We start from the raw sequence: 15,725 nt of genomic DNA, 5'->3' as shown, positions 1-15,725 counted from the left end.
AGAAGGAAGACAGATTAGATATCTGGGGCTCAAGACTCTAATGACATAGCTTCTGGTAGCTGGCTGAAAGATGTTCTAGGATGACCAAGACCTGGGTCTTAAATAATAGTCTCCGGTTGAAGTCCAATCTGCAGTGTGTGATCTGGGCTTTTGGACTTAAAATAAATTAGACAAAGATAGAGGACAGTAGCAACGCCTGAACTGATGAAAGATGTTTTTGCCTCTTTAGGTTTGTGCTTCTCAGCAGCTGTCCTAGAATGTCTGTCTCCAAGCGTCTCTCTTAGCGGCTCTCCACATTCATCTCTCTGTGATCCTATCTGGCATCTCTCTTCCTATCTATCTCGGCCTCAACATATTTCTCTTTACATGGCTCTCTCTCTGTAACTCAGATTCCTCATCTTTGGATCTCCTTGTCTGAATGTCCCAGAATCTGGTTCCGTCCATTCGTCTGTGTCTGTACTGTAATTCTCTTTCTCCAACTGGACTGTGCCCTCCTGGAAGGCATGAATCTTTTATTATTCCGCTGGGTATCTCAGGTGCCCCGCACACAGTCTAGCATATAGGAGTCTCAAATACATTCATACTCGAAGGAAGGCTTTTTCAGAGGAGAAAGGCACCCGTTCTCAATATCCACCCCTCTTCTCCCACGCGGAGCGGGCCACTTGCCAAAAGGTCACCTAGAGAGTAGGGCGAGGGGTGTTGTGGTATTGTACTGCTGCTATTGGTCTCTTTCCCCAGCTGAAATAACTCTCTGGGGATACCTTAGCAGGAGGAATTCGCCCTCTGACCAAGGTACTAAGGTACCAGGCCACGCCCCCACGTCTCACGCGGCAGCGGCAGGCGCCCCGCTCCATCGCAACCGCCCCTTCCGCCGCTTCGCCTCGGCCAATCAGCGAGCGCCTGCGCCCCCATCCGGTGGAGTGGCCGGCGACAAGATGGCAGCAGCGTGTCGGAGCGTGAAGGTAGGTTCTTTGCCTCTGTTGCTTGCCCTCCTTTACGGGCCGGGTCAGCGCGGCCGTGAAACTAGGAGAAAGAGATCGGTTTCGGGGGAAAGGGTCATGCTTATGTAGGCCTGGTATTGTGGCCGTTGGGCTCAGGAGGTGAAAGTAAACACTCCGCGGCGCATCTGTCTGTCTATCTATCTATCAGTCTGTCTGTCTATCTATCTATCTATCTATCTATCTATCTATCTATCTATCTATCTATCATCTATCTATCTATTTAGGGTCATGGGACGGGCTGTCTGGGGATGAGATTCCCCCTGCCCCCGAGGTCCCAACGGTGAGGAGAAGCGGCACACCTGGTTTACCCGCAGGGGTGACCACTACCGCTCCCCTCCCCCCTTCTCAGAAGGCTGGAGAACAGGCAGGTGACAGCGTGGGGATGGTCTGGTCAATGTAACAGCTGACCCTGTCCGTGTCGCTTTTGACAGGGCCTGGTGGCGGTAATAACCGGAGGAGCCTCGGGCCTGGGCCTGGTCACGGCGGAGCGACTGGTGGGGCAGGGAGCCTCCGCTGTGCTTCTGGACCTGCCCAACTCGGGTGGGGAGGCCCAGGCCAAGAAGTTAGGAAACAACTGCGTTTTCGCCCCAGCCGACGTAAGTGGGGTCACCTCTCCTCTCCCAGGGTGTGCATGAGGTCACCAATACCGGCCTGGGAACCTGTGGGGGTCCCTCCCATAAGGGTCTCCTCTATGGGGCCGGTGGACCCATCTCCTTGTCTCTTTTGGCCTGAGCCTTCAAGCACTGTGAGACCACCTGTGATAAGGATTCTCTAAAGCTGGGATTCACAACAATGGGATGGGGATTGGACATAACAATCTCCTGGAGGAGTTATGTATGATTTGAAAATGCATATTGTGCCTTGTAATTTTATATTTACAAAGTCAAAAAACTTGTTTTCATGAAACATACTACAGAAAGTAAAACTTGATGAATCATCTTAGCAGGTAAGGATACAAAAAAGCTAGTTTATCTTCCTATCAATAATTCTCACAACAGGGTTATTTTTAATTTTTATTTTTGAGATGGAGTCTTGCTCTGTCGCCCAGGCTAGAATGCAGTGGCACAATCTCAGCTCCTTGCAACCTCCACCTTCTGAGTTCAAGCGATTTTCCTGCCTCAACCTCCCAAGTAGCTGGGATTACAGGCACCCGCCACCACGCCCAGCTAAGTTTTTTTGTATTTTTAGAAGAGATGGGGTTTCACCATGTTGGCCAGGCTGGTCTTGAACTGCTGATCTCAGGTGATCTGCCTGCCTTGGCATCCCAAAGTACTGGGATTACAGGTGTGAGCCACTGCACACGGCCTCACAACAGAGTTGTATTAGTGCTCTGATCCACAGCAATTAAGAATCTTCAGGAGCATGTGAATTTATCAAGAGGGTATTGATTTGAAAAATGTTTTGCAACATTGCTCTACATTACCTAACATTTTCACCTTTGACCTACTCTCTCAATTTTTTTTTTTTTTTTTGAGACAGAGTCTCACTGTTGCCCAGGCTGGAGTGCAATGGCACGATCTCGGCTCACTGCAACCTCTGCCTCCTGGGTTCAAGCAATTCTTCTGCCTCAGCCTTCCAAGTAGCTGGGATTACAGGCATGTGTCACTATGCCGGCTAATTTTGTATTTTTAGTAGAGACGGGGTTTCACCACATTGGCCAGGCTGGTCTCAAACTCCTGATCTCAAGTGATCCACCCGCCTTGGCCTCCCAGTGCTGAGATTACAGGCATGAGCCACTGCACCCAGCCTATCTCTCAAGTTTTACAACCTTTTCTCTTGGCCTATCCCTTCTCACAAATCTCTTCTCACCCAAGTACTGGGCATGCCCTGCCCTGCCCTGCCATCCCTCAAGTTTAGTGGTGAGAGTGTGTGCTGGGAGATGAATACCTTCTCCACTTCTCCCTTTGAAGGTGACCTCTGAGAAGGATGTGCAAACAGCTCTGGCTCTAGCAAAAGAAAAGTTTGGCCGTGTGGATGTAGCTGTCAACTGTGCAGGCATCGCGGTGGCTATCAAGACATACAACTTAAAGAAGAGCCAGGCCCATACCTTGGAAGACTTCCAGCGAGTTCTTAATGTAAGGCCTTGGAAGTTCTCCAGGGATAGTGGGAGTAAGAGGTGTCTGGCTGTGGAGGACCCCAAAGTTTTTAGGGGACAAAGGCTTCTTCTGCCTCAGGTCCTATAGTATGTCTCTACCTGTCCTACAGGTGAATCTCATGGGCACCTTCAATGTGATCCGCCTGGTGGCTGGTGAGATGGGCCAGAATGAACCGGACCAGGGAGGCCAACGTGGGGTCATCATCAACACCGCCAGTGTGGCTGCCTTCGAGGGTCAGGTGTGTGGGCAGGGGCAAGACTTATGCCTCCTAAGTGACTTGTTGGGGCCCTCCCACCTATGACCTCTACTCTTTCTCCAGGTTGGACAAGCTGCGTACTCTGCTTCCAAGGGGGGAATAGTGGGCATGACACTGCCCATTGCTCGGGATCTGGCTCCCATAGGCATCCGGGTGATGACCATTGCTCCAGGTAGACATATCCCCTCTCTCCGTCACACCTGGGATTGGGTGGGATCCATGGACAGTTGAGAGGAGAAGGTATTCACCACCTAAGCAACAGCAGCCTTTTATCTTTGGGCCCCAGGGAAGCACCAAGAAGTAGGGCTAAAGTGAGGAAGAACGAGGTAAATATGAAAGCAAGGGTGAGTCTCTGAATTTGGCTATATTGTTTAGGTCTGTTTGGGACCCCACTGCTGACCAGCCTCCCAGAGAAAGTGCGCAACTTCTTGGCCAGCCAAGTGCCCTTCCCTAGCCGACTGGGTGACCCTGCTGAGTATGCTCACCTGGTACAGGCCATCATCGAGAACCCATTCCTCAATGGAGAGGTCATCCGGCTGGATGGGGCCATTCGTATGCAGCCTTGAAGGGAGAAGGCAGAGAAAACACACGCTCCTCTGCCCTTCCTTCCCCTGGGGTACTACTCTCCAGCTTGGGAGGAAGCCTAGTAGCCATTTTGTAACTGCCTACCAGTTGTCCTCTGTGCCTAATAAAGTCTCTTTTTCTCATAGAGTGTAGGCAGTGTTGTGTGCTAGGGGGCCTGGCATGGGGAAGAAATGTGAAGGCTGTGACAGGGTTGGATGCTCAGAGCTCCAGGGTGGGGTGGGAAAGGCAATACCTTCATAATACTTTTTGTGTCCCGTTACAACACGTGGACTTGATTTTGAGTGAAGAACTTTATTACCTAGGTTAGAAGGTGGGAGTATGCAGCATTTTTCTCTTTGATTCCTAACCGCCTGTGAGCTTGATGGAGGAGAAGGAAGAGATAAACATCCTGAACTTAGCGGCTGCTGGTGTTAAACTGCCGGTGATACTGGGCTGTAGGTTGATTGGTATAGATTACTGAATTCAGGTAATCCTGCCTGTGAAAGAAGTCCAGAGATCTCAGCTGACATGCTTTCCCTCTCTCCCTGGTTCCTCACCATCCCTCTTCTCCCTCCCTTGGCATTTATCTCCACCACCACCACCTAGAACTCACTGGGCTTTTTGCTCATTAGCCAGCTGCTGGTTGAAGGAGCCTAGACCCCTTTGAAATACAGCACACAATTCCCTCTCCTGCTCTTCTAGCTCCAGCAATGCCTGGGCTGAACTCATGGTCTGGCTTTTCCATTCAGTATCCAGTGTTTTCTCAGCCTGACGGTGAGCTTCCTTCTTAGAGCGTTGTACTTCCTGCTCTTTCCTGATGGCAGCTCGCTGCTCTGGAGTCATGCCCTTCCAGCAATAGGGCAGGACCCGGTGGGGAGCCGTACGGTGTTGGGCGACCTGGGGGTTTTCAGTCAGTAGGTCACTTGTGCTCTGGTGCCGGATCTCCGCAAGGTTGGCCTTCTGTTCACGCTGACGCTCACAGCGCTGACGCCCAGCCTGCACAGCTGCCTGGTGGAGCCCCCAAATGCAAACATTTGGGTGCCCAACCTCAGGGAACTCTGTCACAGGGGAGGGGGGAACATGGCCCTACTCCTCCATCTCAAGGAAAGAAAGAACACATACTACATGGCCTTTCAATGCCCCTAACGTATGTGTTGGGGATAATGGGCAGGGAACTTCTCTGCCTTCAGGAAACCTTTAGATGAGAAGCGGAGGATGAGAGGGCAATGTTCTGTTCTCAAGTCATCCTGCTTCTGGAGGTGGGGAGAGGTGACTTGTACCCTAAGAGGGGCCTTTGGTGAAAGGGGAGTACTCAGATGAGAGGGCTGATGCTGATTGAAGAGGGGATGTAAGAGGAAGAATGTGGCTAAGGTTCCCCAGGACTTTGTTCAGCAGTTGGGGAGAGCCCAGGGTACTGGATGGCTCAGGCCATACCTGCGCTTTGTTGGCGTTGGCCATGGCACACATCATGGCCGCACGACAGGACTCCTCCAGCCTGGCCAGATGGGTGGCCTGCGCGTCCATGGCGAGGCGCAGCTGGTTACTGAGCGCATCTACACAGAGAAATATGGCCGGGGTACTGTACTGGCTTGCTCCATTCCTGTTTCACTCATCCAGCCATTTGTTCAGCAAGTTTTGTGTTTGTGTGTGTACGAATGTTTAGGAGGGGGGTAGTGTCTGAGTTGTAGGGATGTGGAAGGAACTACTTCCACATCCCTTGGCTAGGAACAGCCAAGGTGCAGCAACAAGGATTTCTCAAGTGCATAACTAAAAGATGCCTCCAATGGACCTGGGTCCCAATGTCAGCTCTGTTGCTTCTGAGCTGTGTGATTTTGGGTAAATCATTTCATATCTCTGAATCTCAGTCTAAGGGCCATGTGTTGGGTTCTAATGATACCATTGAATTAAATCCTATCCTCAGATAACTCCCTGATCAAACTAGATAGACCACAATCTGGCAAGAGCAATGGCAGGGATGTACACAGGGTATTAAGAGGATTTTGGGTGGTGGAAAAGAGGAAGGTTTCCAGGAAGAGGTGATCCTTGAAATACATTTTGTATACAGGCTAAAAGAGCAAAGGGCATTCCAGGCTGAGGGCATGGCATGAGCAAAGGTACTGACAATTTGTTTCTGCTTCAGCCACACTGAGCTCCTTGCTGTTCCTAAGACCTGTCAGACACTGTATGGGAGATGGGTAGACATGAAAGAGATGGTTCATCTTCAGTAGTCTGACATTTTAGGGAGAAGACAGATATTAAACAAATACTTTAACAATTAGCTACAACTAAAATAAGTAGTCCAACAGAACAGAGTGCTGTAACAGGGTTGATGTGAAGGGTGAACAGTGCAAGCAGATTAAGACATGGTCCTTGCCCTTGAAGGGCTTCTTCTAATGGAAGAAAAGGATGTGGCCACAGATAATATCATAATAGTAGCTACTCTATGTGTTATAGATTATTATTCTCATTTTAAAGATGAAGAAACTGAAGCACAGAAGGGAAAATTCATTTGCCCAAACCAGCTAGTAAGCGGCAGAGCCATTAGATCTGTCTGCACTGTGCTGCCTCCAGGTAATAGAGTGCCAAACTAATCAAGAACAATGCTACACTGTCAGTTACTGAAGGAAGTCAGGGAGGTTGGGGTCTGCACAACCTAACATTTCAGCACCAACCCTATGGATAATTGGACCTCCCCACACAGTTCTGGTCCCCTGGGTGCTGTACTCAGCTTAGGACAGATCCCCACTAGGCCTCAGATCTCGGAGTCTGGAGGGTCGGGCTGCTTACCTGCACAATTCTCATCAACCTTGGCTTGCTGTTGCTCCTGCTGCTGCCTTTCCAAGTTGTACCTGAACTGCCCTTGCTGCATTCTCAGCCGTGTGGCCCTGTCTAGGTCTTCCCCAGAGAAGTACTGCAGGCTGGCTGGACCAGGATAGGTATTACTGTAACTAAGATAGGTTGGAAGCCCCTTCCAGACTTGGTCTGGATCCCAAAGACTAAATTCACGCCCGTTCTTGAGCTGCTGCTTCTGCTCCCGAAACTCCTGGACTTTCTTGGCCAGCCGACGTGTTCGATCTGCCTCTTCCTTCTCTAACATCTGGACTACCACATCATACTGCACCTGGCTGGTACCTGGGGGTGGTGAGCAAGGATATGGAGAAGATACCCCAGGAGGGACAGAGTCCACTTAGCATGGCCTCTACTCTCAAGGTCCATCCGGTTTGTCCCACCACCCCAGGGCCTCAGGCCACACTCAGAGGCAGAACTGCCCTACCTCAGCCCAGTCGAGCTCTTTCTTTACACCCTTGTCTGGCCCCTGGCTTTGGGCTTTTACCATAAGCTGCCTCCTTGCTTCTTTCTGCTGCTTCCCGACGCTTTCGGTCTCCCACCTGGTTGTTCAGGGCCTGGACATCCACCTGATCCCAAAGAAAGGAGCACAATCAGAGTAGGGGCCCAGCAGGGGGCCTTCAATGTCCTACCACAAACTTCTTAGAACTTACCTGTTTCAGAATCCTCCTGTAGCTCCCCAGTACCTACTGGATAAAGTTCTAGCTCCTGAGCATGGTTTGTAAGCCTCTCCATGGTCTAGCCTCTGCTTCCTTCTCTGGCCTCATCCTTAGTACCCTCTTCCCCTGTCCCACCTTACCCTTCTGAGCTGTGCTTACAGTTCCCTGAATATCTTAGGCTGTTTTGAACCAATAGCCTTTGCTCAAGCTGCTCCCTCCACTTGAAACATTTTCCTCCCCTCTTTACACAAATCCCAATTCATCCTTCGAGACCAGCTCAGCCTTCACCTTCCTGACCCCTCAGGCAGGTTCTACTCCCATAGAATCTAGAACCCACTGTCTACATTATATTGAAGTTCGCCTCTCTGTATTCTCTCCTCCACCAGACTGTGAGCCCTTTCAGGGCCTTAGCCATTTCTGTATCCCCACTGCCCAACACAGTGCTAGGCACAGAACAGGCCCCGAGGAAATGCTTGTCAGCTTGTCAGCTGGATCTCAATCAGACCGCTAATACTGTAGCCAACTTCTTAAGGCAGGCACTATGAACTGGTTTTCAAAGCTGCCACTGTGTGTTAATACCCACCTGACTTCCTTCAGCCTCATTTTACAGAAAAGGAGCCTGGGGCTCAGAGAAGATAGGTGATTTATCCAAAGCTGCACACACAACAGTCAGCAGACCTGGCCTTAAATAGTTACGGGGTCTTTTCCAGAATACCATGCTGCATCCCCCCTCTATCCACTCACCTAACTATCTTTTGTTTCTTAAACTATCAATATTTTCTCTTTATTTTGATTATAATTCATTTATCACATTTCAAAATCATACAAAAAGGAATACAGTTTAGTGAGGAGTAAGTGTCCCTTCCATCTCTGTCTCTCAGCCTGGTTAACAGTTTCTTAACATAGCCTTGCAGAGATAGTTTAGGTATATGCAGTAATTTTGAGACAGGGTCTCACTCTGTTGCTCAGGCTGGAGTGCAACATTGTGATCTCGGCTCACTGCAACCTCCTCCTCCTGGATTCAAGTGATTCTTGTGCCTCAGCCTCCCAAGTAGCTGGGATTACAGGCATGCACCACCACGCCCAGCTAATTTTTGTATTTTCAGTAGATACAGGGTTTCACCATGTTGGCCAGGCTGGTCTCAAACTCCTGACCTCATGTGATCTGCTCGCCTCAGCCTCCCAAAGTGCTGGGATTACAGGTGTGAGCCACTGCACCCGGACTCCAAATATTCTTTAGGCCTCTTTTAGCTCCATGTTGCCTGTCTCAAGAACCAGGTCACATGGCCCAGAGCTGACTGGAGAAGGGTCAGCCGTCTCCCCTAGTCTCTTCCCCTGCACTGACCCATCCTTCTTCCCAAGCTCTTTCCAGGCCTGTAGGGGTGGGTGCCTTCTCTCCCTTTCCTTCCTTTCCCACCCTAGGGGCCTGCTTGAATCAGGGGAAGGGCTATCATGGGCACTGCTACACATTCCTCTCCAGGTGTAAGAGTGAGGTGGCCCTGATCCCGAGCAACAGTCCCTACTACCCACTCACCCCCATGACTCGGTTCCGCACATTGAAGAATCGGTTTTGTCGCTCTTTTTCTCGATTTCTTCTGGCCTCGATGGCTGCTGCTTCCTTGGTATCTGTTGACTGGTTTATGTTATACATCTGGAGCAAAAGGGAGGTGGAATGGCCCGTCAGTGCCAACCACCATCTTTGACTACACATCACCCCCATTCCTTTCTCCCTATAATATTTCAGCAGTTATTGATTCCTACTGATTTTACTTCCTGATATATTTCATATCTGTGCCCCCTATCTCTGCTGTCACCAGCTTAATTCAGGCCTCACAATCTGGTGTCAGGAAATATCTCAGGAGCCTCACTGGGCTCTCTTGCTCCAACGTCACCCTCTCTGCACTGGATTTCTCTACACTGGCTACCAGAGTGATCTTTGGGAAGCAAATCTGACCATGGCACTCCTCAGCATAAAGCTTTTGAAAGCACCTTTAAAGCAAATGGCTCCCCAGTGCTTATAAGGCCCAACCCCTTTGCCAGATTTATAAGGTTCTTCATAATCTGACCCTTGCTCACCTTTCTAAGCCTCAAACACATCTACAGCACTCCTTTTTCATTATACTGTACTCAGTTTTCCTTATTTCAGTTAAGTGGCACCACCATTCACCAAGTTGCTCAGGCCAAATCTAGGAGAGATCCTTTAATCCTTCCTTTCCCTCACTTCCTCTTCTTTCAAAATAACCCTGGTCCAAGCCACCATCGCCACCTTCTTGAATAACCACAACTGTCTTCATGTTGGTATTCCAGCTTCCTCTATTGACTCCTATAGCCCAATCACAGAAACCAGAAGCAGCTTTCTTTTCTGAAATATATGTCCCCCTCTTTTTTTTTTTTTTTATTACTTTTATTACTTATTTTCTGGTCAAATGAACGGCTAGAAAGCTTAAATTTGCCTGTGTTCTTTCATATTTTGGGAAGCTCACTTTTGGCATGTAACCCAGCCAAAGCTGCAGTCAAAAAAACTTTAGCAAACATAAATCTGATCATGTCTCTCACCTGCTTAAATCCTCCACTAGCTTCCCACTGTACTTAGAATCAGATCCAAACTCCTTACGGTGGGCTTTCAAGATCTAGTTCCTGCACACCTCTCCAATTTGTCTCAAACCACCATCTCCCTTGCTTACAGTGCTCCAGGCACACTGATCAAGTCCTCCAACACAGTAACTGTTCCCACCCCAGGGCCTTTGTATGTGCTGTTCCTTTGTTTGGAGCATGATTCTTTAATTCCTTCTATAGCTATTTGGATCTTTTTGGGGTGTGTGTGTGTGTGTGTGTGTGTGTGTGTGTGTGTGTTCCATTTTGTAACTGTGAAGTAGTTGATACATACAGGAGAACATATATAACCCATATATGTAAGTTAGGATGCATGATAACATAAAAATCCATGAACTAACTCCCCAGATAAGAAACAGAACATTATTGATACCACTGAAGTGTCCTGAGTCTCTTCCCCCTCATCCTTACTCCAAGAGCATTCCATATACTATCCAAAATGTGTTACCATTCCCTCTCTCTCTCACTGTGTTGCCCAGGCTGGTCTTGAACTCCTGGGCTCAAGTGTTCCTCCTGCTTCAGCATCCTAAAGTGCTGAGATTACAGGTGTGAGCCACCTGTAATGCCCGGCCTGACAAGAACATTTTTGATGGAGTTCTGGGGATGAAACTCTGATTGAGGTGGGCTCAAGAGAGACTAGGACTGCAGGACAAACAACTCAGCTAATTTTTTTTTCCCAAGAGAAAAAGACAGAAGGACCTATAAATTTTAAGATTTATATATACAGGGTGGAAGTTTCTCTAGTATATACCTAGGAGTGGAAGTGCTGGATCATAGGGTATATGCATATTTAACTTTACAAGATACTGCTAAAGTTGTTTTTCAAGGAGATTGTAATTTACACTTTCACAATAGTGTATAAAAATTCTAGTCATTACACATTGTCACCAACACTTGGTATACCAGACTTTTACATTTTTGCCAATTTGTGGGTACAAAATTATAATTACTTGTTTTAATTGGAATTTTCCTTAATAAAGTTCTTTTCATGTGTTTTTTTTTTGACCATTTTTATTTACTTCTCTTTGGAGTGCCCATTCATATCTGTTCATTTAAAAAAAAAATCAGGTTGTCCTTTTTTTTTTGAGAGTGTCTCACTCTGTTGCTCAGGCTGGAATGCAGTGGCATGATCTTAGCTCGCTGCAATCTCCGCCTCCTGGGCTCAAGTGATCCTCCCACCTCACCCTCCCGAGTAGCTGGGACTACAGGTGTGACTAATTTTTGTATTTTTTGTAGAGACAGGGTTTCTCTATATTACCCAGGCTGGTCTTGAACTCCTGGGCTCAAACAATCCTCCCATCTCAGCCTCCCCAGTTGTTGAGATTACAGGTGTGACCACCATGCCCAGCCAGGTTTTCCTTTTAAAATTAATTGTGGGAGTTCCTTTAATATTCTACACATTAATAATTTCTTTGTTTAAAAGTGGGAAATATCTTCTCCAAATTTGTGACTTGTTTTTTCACTTGATTTTTTTTTTTTTTGAGACAGAGTCTTGCTCTGTTGTCCAGGTCGCAGTGGTGCAATTTCGGCTCACTGCAGCCTCTGCCTCTTGGGTTCAAGTGATTCTCCTGCCTCAGCCTCCTGAGTAGCTGGGACTACAGGCGCACACCACCACACCCAGCTAATTTTTGTATTTTTAGTAGAGATGGAGTTTCACCATGTTGGTCAGGCTGGTTTCGAACTCCTGACCTCAAGTGATCTGCCTGCCTCAGCCTCCCAAAGTGTGGGATTATAGGTGTGAGCCACCGCCCTGGCTTTCACTTGATTTTTAAGGTAATAATTGATACATACAAAGCAATGTGGTTAATATACATGTAGGTTCTGAAGCACATTAACAAAATGAACACCTGTGGACTCTACACAAATCTTGGAAAATAGAACATTATCAATATTTTAGAAGCTTTCTGTATGCACTTACCACATCTTTTCACTTTCTTTATGGTGAATTCGAATGTAGTCATACTTACCCATCTTTCCTTTGAGCTTAGTAGTATTAAGAAATCCCTCCCTATCCGGAGGTCATAAAGATATTCTCCTATATTTCTAAAGTTTTGCCTTTCTCATTTAATTTTTTTTTTTTTGTTTTTGTTTTTTTGAGATGGAGTCTCACTCTGTCACCCAGGCTGGAGTGCAGTGGCGCAATTTCAGCTCACTGCAACCTCCGCCTCCCAGGTTCAAGCGATTCTCCTACCTCAGCCTCCCAAGTAGCTGGGACTACAGGCACCCACCACCACGCCCGGCTAATTTTTATACTTTTAGTAGAGACGGGGTTTCACCATGTTGGCCAGGCTGGTCTCAAACTCCTGACCCGCCCGCCTTGGCCTCCCAAAGTGCTGGGATTATAGGCATGAGCCACCACGCCCAGCCTTATTTAATTTTTTATTTTTTAGGCAGAGTCTCGCTCTGTCGCCCAGGCTGGAGTGCAATGGTGTGATCTCCGCTCACTGCAAGCTCCACCTCCCAGGTTCACACCATTCTCCTGCCTCAGCCTCCCGAGTAGCTGGGACTACAGGCGCCCGCCACTACGCCCGGCTAATTTTTTGTATTTTTAGTAGAGACGGGGTTTCACCATGTTAGCCAGGATAATCTCGGTCTCCTGACATCGTGATCTGCCCGCCTCGGCCTCCCAAAGTGCTGGGATTACAGGCGTGAGCCACCGTGCCAGGTCCCATTTAATTTTTTTTAATATAGATGGGGTCTCACTATATTGCCCAAGCTATTCTTGAACTCAAGAAATTCTCCTGCCTCGACCTCCCAAAGTGCTGGTATTACAGGCATGAGCCACTGTGCCCGGCCTCATTTAGGTTTTTAATCCACTTGGAATAGCATTTTGTGTATGGTGTGAGATAAGAATCCAATTTAATTTTCCCAAGTGCCATCTCATCTTTTTTTAATTTAAAAATGTATTTTATTTTTGGCCGGGCACGGTGGCTCACGCCTCAGCACTTTGGGAGGCCAAGGCAGGTGGATCATGAGGTCAGGAGTTCAAGACCAGCCTGGCCAACATGGTGAAACCCTGTCTATACTAAAAATACAAAAAAATTAGCTGGCGTGGTGGCAGGCGCCTGCAATCTTAGCTACCTGGGAGGTTGAGGCAGAGAATAAAATGTATTTTATTTTGGTTTTAGATGGGGTCTCTCTCTGTTGCCCAGGATGGAGTGTAGTGGTGCAATCATGGCTCACTGCAGCCTCGAACTCCTGGGCTCAAAGGATCTTCCTGCCCCAGCCTCCTGAGTAGCTGGACTACAGGTGTGTGCCACCATGCCTGGCTAATTTTTAAAATTTTTTTGTAGAGATGGGGTTTTGCTATGTTACCCAGGGCTCACCATCTCATCTTTTAAAAGGGAACAGTATTTCCCCATGGATTACATGAGATTGCTTTCCTTTAGCCATTTTATCCCCTCAGCCTGATTGTTTCTCCCAACTGAACTTCATTTATGGCTCCCCTACTAGATTCCATCTACCAAGCTTCCTCCCTTTATTTATTTTTGAGACAGGGTATTGCTCTGTCACCTAGGCTGGAGTGAAGTGGTGCAGACACCACTCACTACAGCCTCAGCCTTCCAGGCTCAAGTGATCCTCCTGCTTCGGCCTTCTGGGTAGACCACAGGTGAGAGCTGCCACACCCAGCTAATTTTTAAATTTTTAGTAGAGATAGGGTCTCACTATGTTGCCCAGGCTGGTCTTGAACTGCTGGTCTCAAGTGATCCTCCTGCCTTGGCCTGCCTCCCTCACGATGGGATTACAGGTGTCAGCCACCATACCCAGCCACTTCCTCACTTTCTTGGACTTGTCCTAAGTCTTTAGGACTCTTTCTAGCCTTCGGACATAATTTAATAAATAGTTAAAGGAATAATTATGGCAACCACCAGATCCTTTCCGTGTTTAAGTCTGAGAATGGCACCAACTTACCTACTGTTTCCACCTGCCACCACAGTATAAGGTCACTGAAGGGGAAGATTCAGCAGACATTTTAAGCTTCTTGGATTGCTAAGGCCCCTGCCTTATTAATGATAGAGAGCAGAGAGGGAAGAGAGGTAAGGTGGCATCGTGGTATAGAGCTGTGGGAATGGGATGGGGGAGAGGCATGGAGGGAGAGGTAGGTGGAGGTGGAGAGCACCGGCTTAGGGACCCTGACTCCTGGGGGTTCACACAAAATACCTTTCTCAGTAAGGAATCCCGATTTTGAAGCTCTTAGGTTGGCTCTGCATGCAACTTTGTTCTTGGGTTACGGCGGCAGTTTCTGAACTCTGCTTGGTAGAACAGGAGGGAGGTAGCGGATAGGGGTAGTATCTCAGGCCGTAGCCTTCCCCAGCCTGTATCCCTGTTGCCTGGGAATAGCCCCAGCCCCATTCACACCCCATCCGCCTTGGCATCCCGTCCCGCCTCCAATCCCACCCCACCATTAGCAAAGTCTGAGCTCACCTAACACTGAATCCTCCCGTTGGCCCCTCCTTCTCGTCCAGCCCTCCGCTCCCCCCGGGTCCTTCCAATTCCCGCCCCTGTCCTTGTCCTAGCCGTGAAGGCTGGCCAGGCTAAAGCCACAGCCGAGCTCCCACCTTCCTCTTGCCCTGAGGGGCATAATCCTGCTGTGACTTCTGTCTCAGCAAGCGTGAGCTCAGGTCTCCCCCGCCTCCTTGAACCTCAAGAGCTGCTCTGACTCCGCCCAGCACCAACTCCTCCGAGGACCTGGTCCACAGGAGCAAGTGTTTGTTGTTGCCATGCAACAAGAAAGGGGGGCGGAGGCACCACGCCAGTCGTCAGCTCGCTCCTCGTATACGCAACATCAATCCCCGCCCCTGGTCCCACTCCTGCCGGAAGCCGAAAATCCCGTTAGGCCTGGAGGTATTCTCGCGACATTTGCCGGCCGCCCGGCTTGCACTGCGGCGTTTCCCGCGCGGGCTACCTCGGTTCCCGGGCGTACGGCGCGGCCTGTCCTACCGCCGCCGGCGCCGCGGCCGTCATGGGGTTCCTGAAACTGATTGAGATCGAGAACTTTAAGTCGTACAAGGGTCGACAGATTATCGGACCATTTCAGAGGTTCACCGCCATCATTGGACCCAATGGCTCTGGTGAGATAAACCTGGCTGCGGCCCTGCGCACGTCCCGGCCTGGACCCCTTATCCGGTTCCGGAGTAGTACAACCCAGCCCATGTAACCTGAAACGTCGCGGACCCTTACGGGTTCCTTGCCCCTCCAGAGGGGGTTCTGCTCGAACCCACTCTCCCCACGCGGCTGCTCTAACTCGAACCCCTTCCAGGTGTCACTTGCCTCTTCCTGCGCGGCCCCCGCCCCGGCCGAGTGGTACGGGCCGAGCTGCCAGTTACCCCGCCTACTTCCCCCTCCCGCCAAAGTAGGCGCGTCTGGAGCCAGCTTCCCGCCAGCTGCCAGTCCCCCGCCTCGCGGCTCCCCGCCGCGCCGCCCGGAGCCGGCTTCCCAGACTTATTTGACCCCCTCCGCAAAATGTGGGGACGCTGGTAGCTCTCCCGTAGCCTTCGGTCCCAAACGGTGCACTTCTGTTTCAGCCCAGCGTCTCCTCTCGCCTCGCATTGGTACACTCCAACTCTTTCCTTTCTACTCTTCTCCGGAGGCGGCAGTTTTGTATTTCAGACCCAGCCTTCCAGACTTTAGAGTGCTTGAGGTCTCGATCCCCACCCCCAACCGCTATGTCAGAGGTAGTTGCCTCGAA

The 15,725-nt window shown here is 49.3% G+C and overlaps 3 protein-coding genes across 24 annotated transcripts in view; 2 read left to right on the top strand and 1 right to left on the bottom strand.

The window, feature by feature from the left end:
* Window positions 1–910: 910 nt before the first annotated feature.
* On the top strand, window positions 911–4,062 carry HSD17B10 (hydroxysteroid 17-beta dehydrogenase 10). 2 transcript variants are annotated; one of them, XM_077987610.1, is made up of 6 exons: window positions 911–962; window positions 1,433–1,597; window positions 2,912–3,076; window positions 3,207–3,335; window positions 3,417–3,498; window positions 3,729–4,060. In XM_077987610.1, exons 1-6 carry the CDS (start codon window positions 936–938, stop codon window positions 3,917–3,919), a joined length of 759 nt encoding a protein of 252 aa, XP_077843736.1. In that variant the 5' UTR covers window positions 911–935; the 3' UTR covers window positions 3,920–4,060. The 2 variants fall into 2 exon arrangements, with proteins under 2 accessions (XP_077843736.1, NP_001248100.1); NM_001261171.1 differs by having other exon boundaries at window positions 918–962; window positions 3,417–3,525; window positions 3,729–4,062.
* Window positions 4,063–4,213: 151 nt separating this feature from the next.
* On the bottom strand, window positions 4,214–15,339 carry RIBC1 (RIB43A domain with coiled-coils 1). Of its 10 annotated transcripts, XM_077989063.1 has the most exons (11): window positions 15,308–15,339; window positions 14,943–15,014; window positions 14,596–14,725; window positions 14,198–14,286; window positions 13,949–14,039; window positions 8,958–9,074; window positions 7,252–7,333; window positions 6,705–7,049; window positions 5,352–5,470; window positions 4,531–4,925; window positions 4,214–4,414 (listed from the first exon to the last, which is right to left on the bottom strand). In XM_077989063.1, exons 6-11 carry the CDS (start codon window positions 9,072–9,074, stop codon window positions 4,333–4,335), a joined length of 1,140 nt encoding a protein of 379 aa, XP_077845189.1. In that variant the 5' UTR covers window positions 13,949–14,039; window positions 14,198–14,286; window positions 14,596–14,725; window positions 14,943–15,014; window positions 15,308–15,339; the 3' UTR covers window positions 4,214–4,332. The 10 variants fall into 10 exon arrangements, with proteins under 10 accessions (XP_077845189.1, XP_077845188.1, XP_028697974.1 ...); XM_077989062.1 differs by lacking the exon at window positions 13,949–14,039; XM_028842141.2 differs by lacking the exon at window positions 14,596–14,725 and having other exon boundaries at window positions 15,308–15,335.
* SMC1A (structural maintenance of chromosomes 1A) overlaps window positions 14,899–15,725 on the top strand; it is a 62,536-nt gene continuing 61,709 nt past the window's right edge. For 11 of the 12 annotated variants that reach the window (XR_013412943.1, XR_013412942.1, XR_013412941.1 and 8 more), the window contains exon 1: window positions 14,899–15,108. Coding sequence is in view for 4 of the 12 variants with exons in the window: in XM_077989059.1 (XP_077845185.1) it covers window positions 15,000–15,108 (109 nt within the window). In the remaining 8 variants the exon portion in view is untranslated. The remainder of the gene's footprint in view (window positions 15,109–15,725) is intronic. The other variant, XM_077989060.1, reaches the window with a different exon arrangement.

This window comes from Macaca mulatta, chromosome X (genome assembly GCF_049350105.2).
Source record: "Macaca mulatta isolate MMU2019108-1 chromosome X, T2T-MMU8v2.0, whole genome shotgun sequence".
NCBI lineage: Eukaryota > Metazoa > Chordata > Mammalia > Primates > Cercopithecidae > Macaca > Macaca mulatta.
The sequence above is the reverse complement of the archived record's forward strand: the minus strand, read 5'-3'. Positions and strand labels throughout refer to the sequence as shown.

What these genes read in the sequence shown, in the direction of transcription:
- HSD17B10 (NM_001261171.1), top strand. Translation starts at nt 936, where the DNA reads ATGGCAGCAGCGTGTCGGAGCGTGAAG. An exon ending in GCGTTTTCGCCCCAGCCGAC is followed by an intron (nt 1,598 to 2,911) that starts GTAAGTGGGGTC and finishes CTCCCTTTGAAG; the next exon opens with GTGACCTCTGAGAAGGATGT. An exon ending in ACTTCCAGCGAGTTCTTAAT is followed by an intron (nt 3,077 to 3,206) that starts GTAAGGCCTTGG and finishes CCTGTCCTACAG; the next exon opens with GTGAATCTCATGGGCACCTT.
- RIBC1 (XM_077989063.1), bottom strand. Translation starts at nt 9,074, where the DNA reads ATGTATAACATAAACCAGTCAACAGATACCAAGGAAGCAGCAGCCATC. An exon ending in AAGCAAGGAGGCAGCTTATG is followed by an intron (nt 7,050 to 7,251) that starts GTAAAAGCCCAA and finishes CACCACCCCCAG; the next exon opens with GTACCAGCCAGGTGCAGTAT. An exon ending in GCTAATGAGCAAAAAGCCCA is followed by an intron (nt 4,415 to 4,530) that starts GTGAGTTCTAGG and finishes CTTCTTTCACAG; the next exon opens with GCAGGATTACCTGAATTCAG.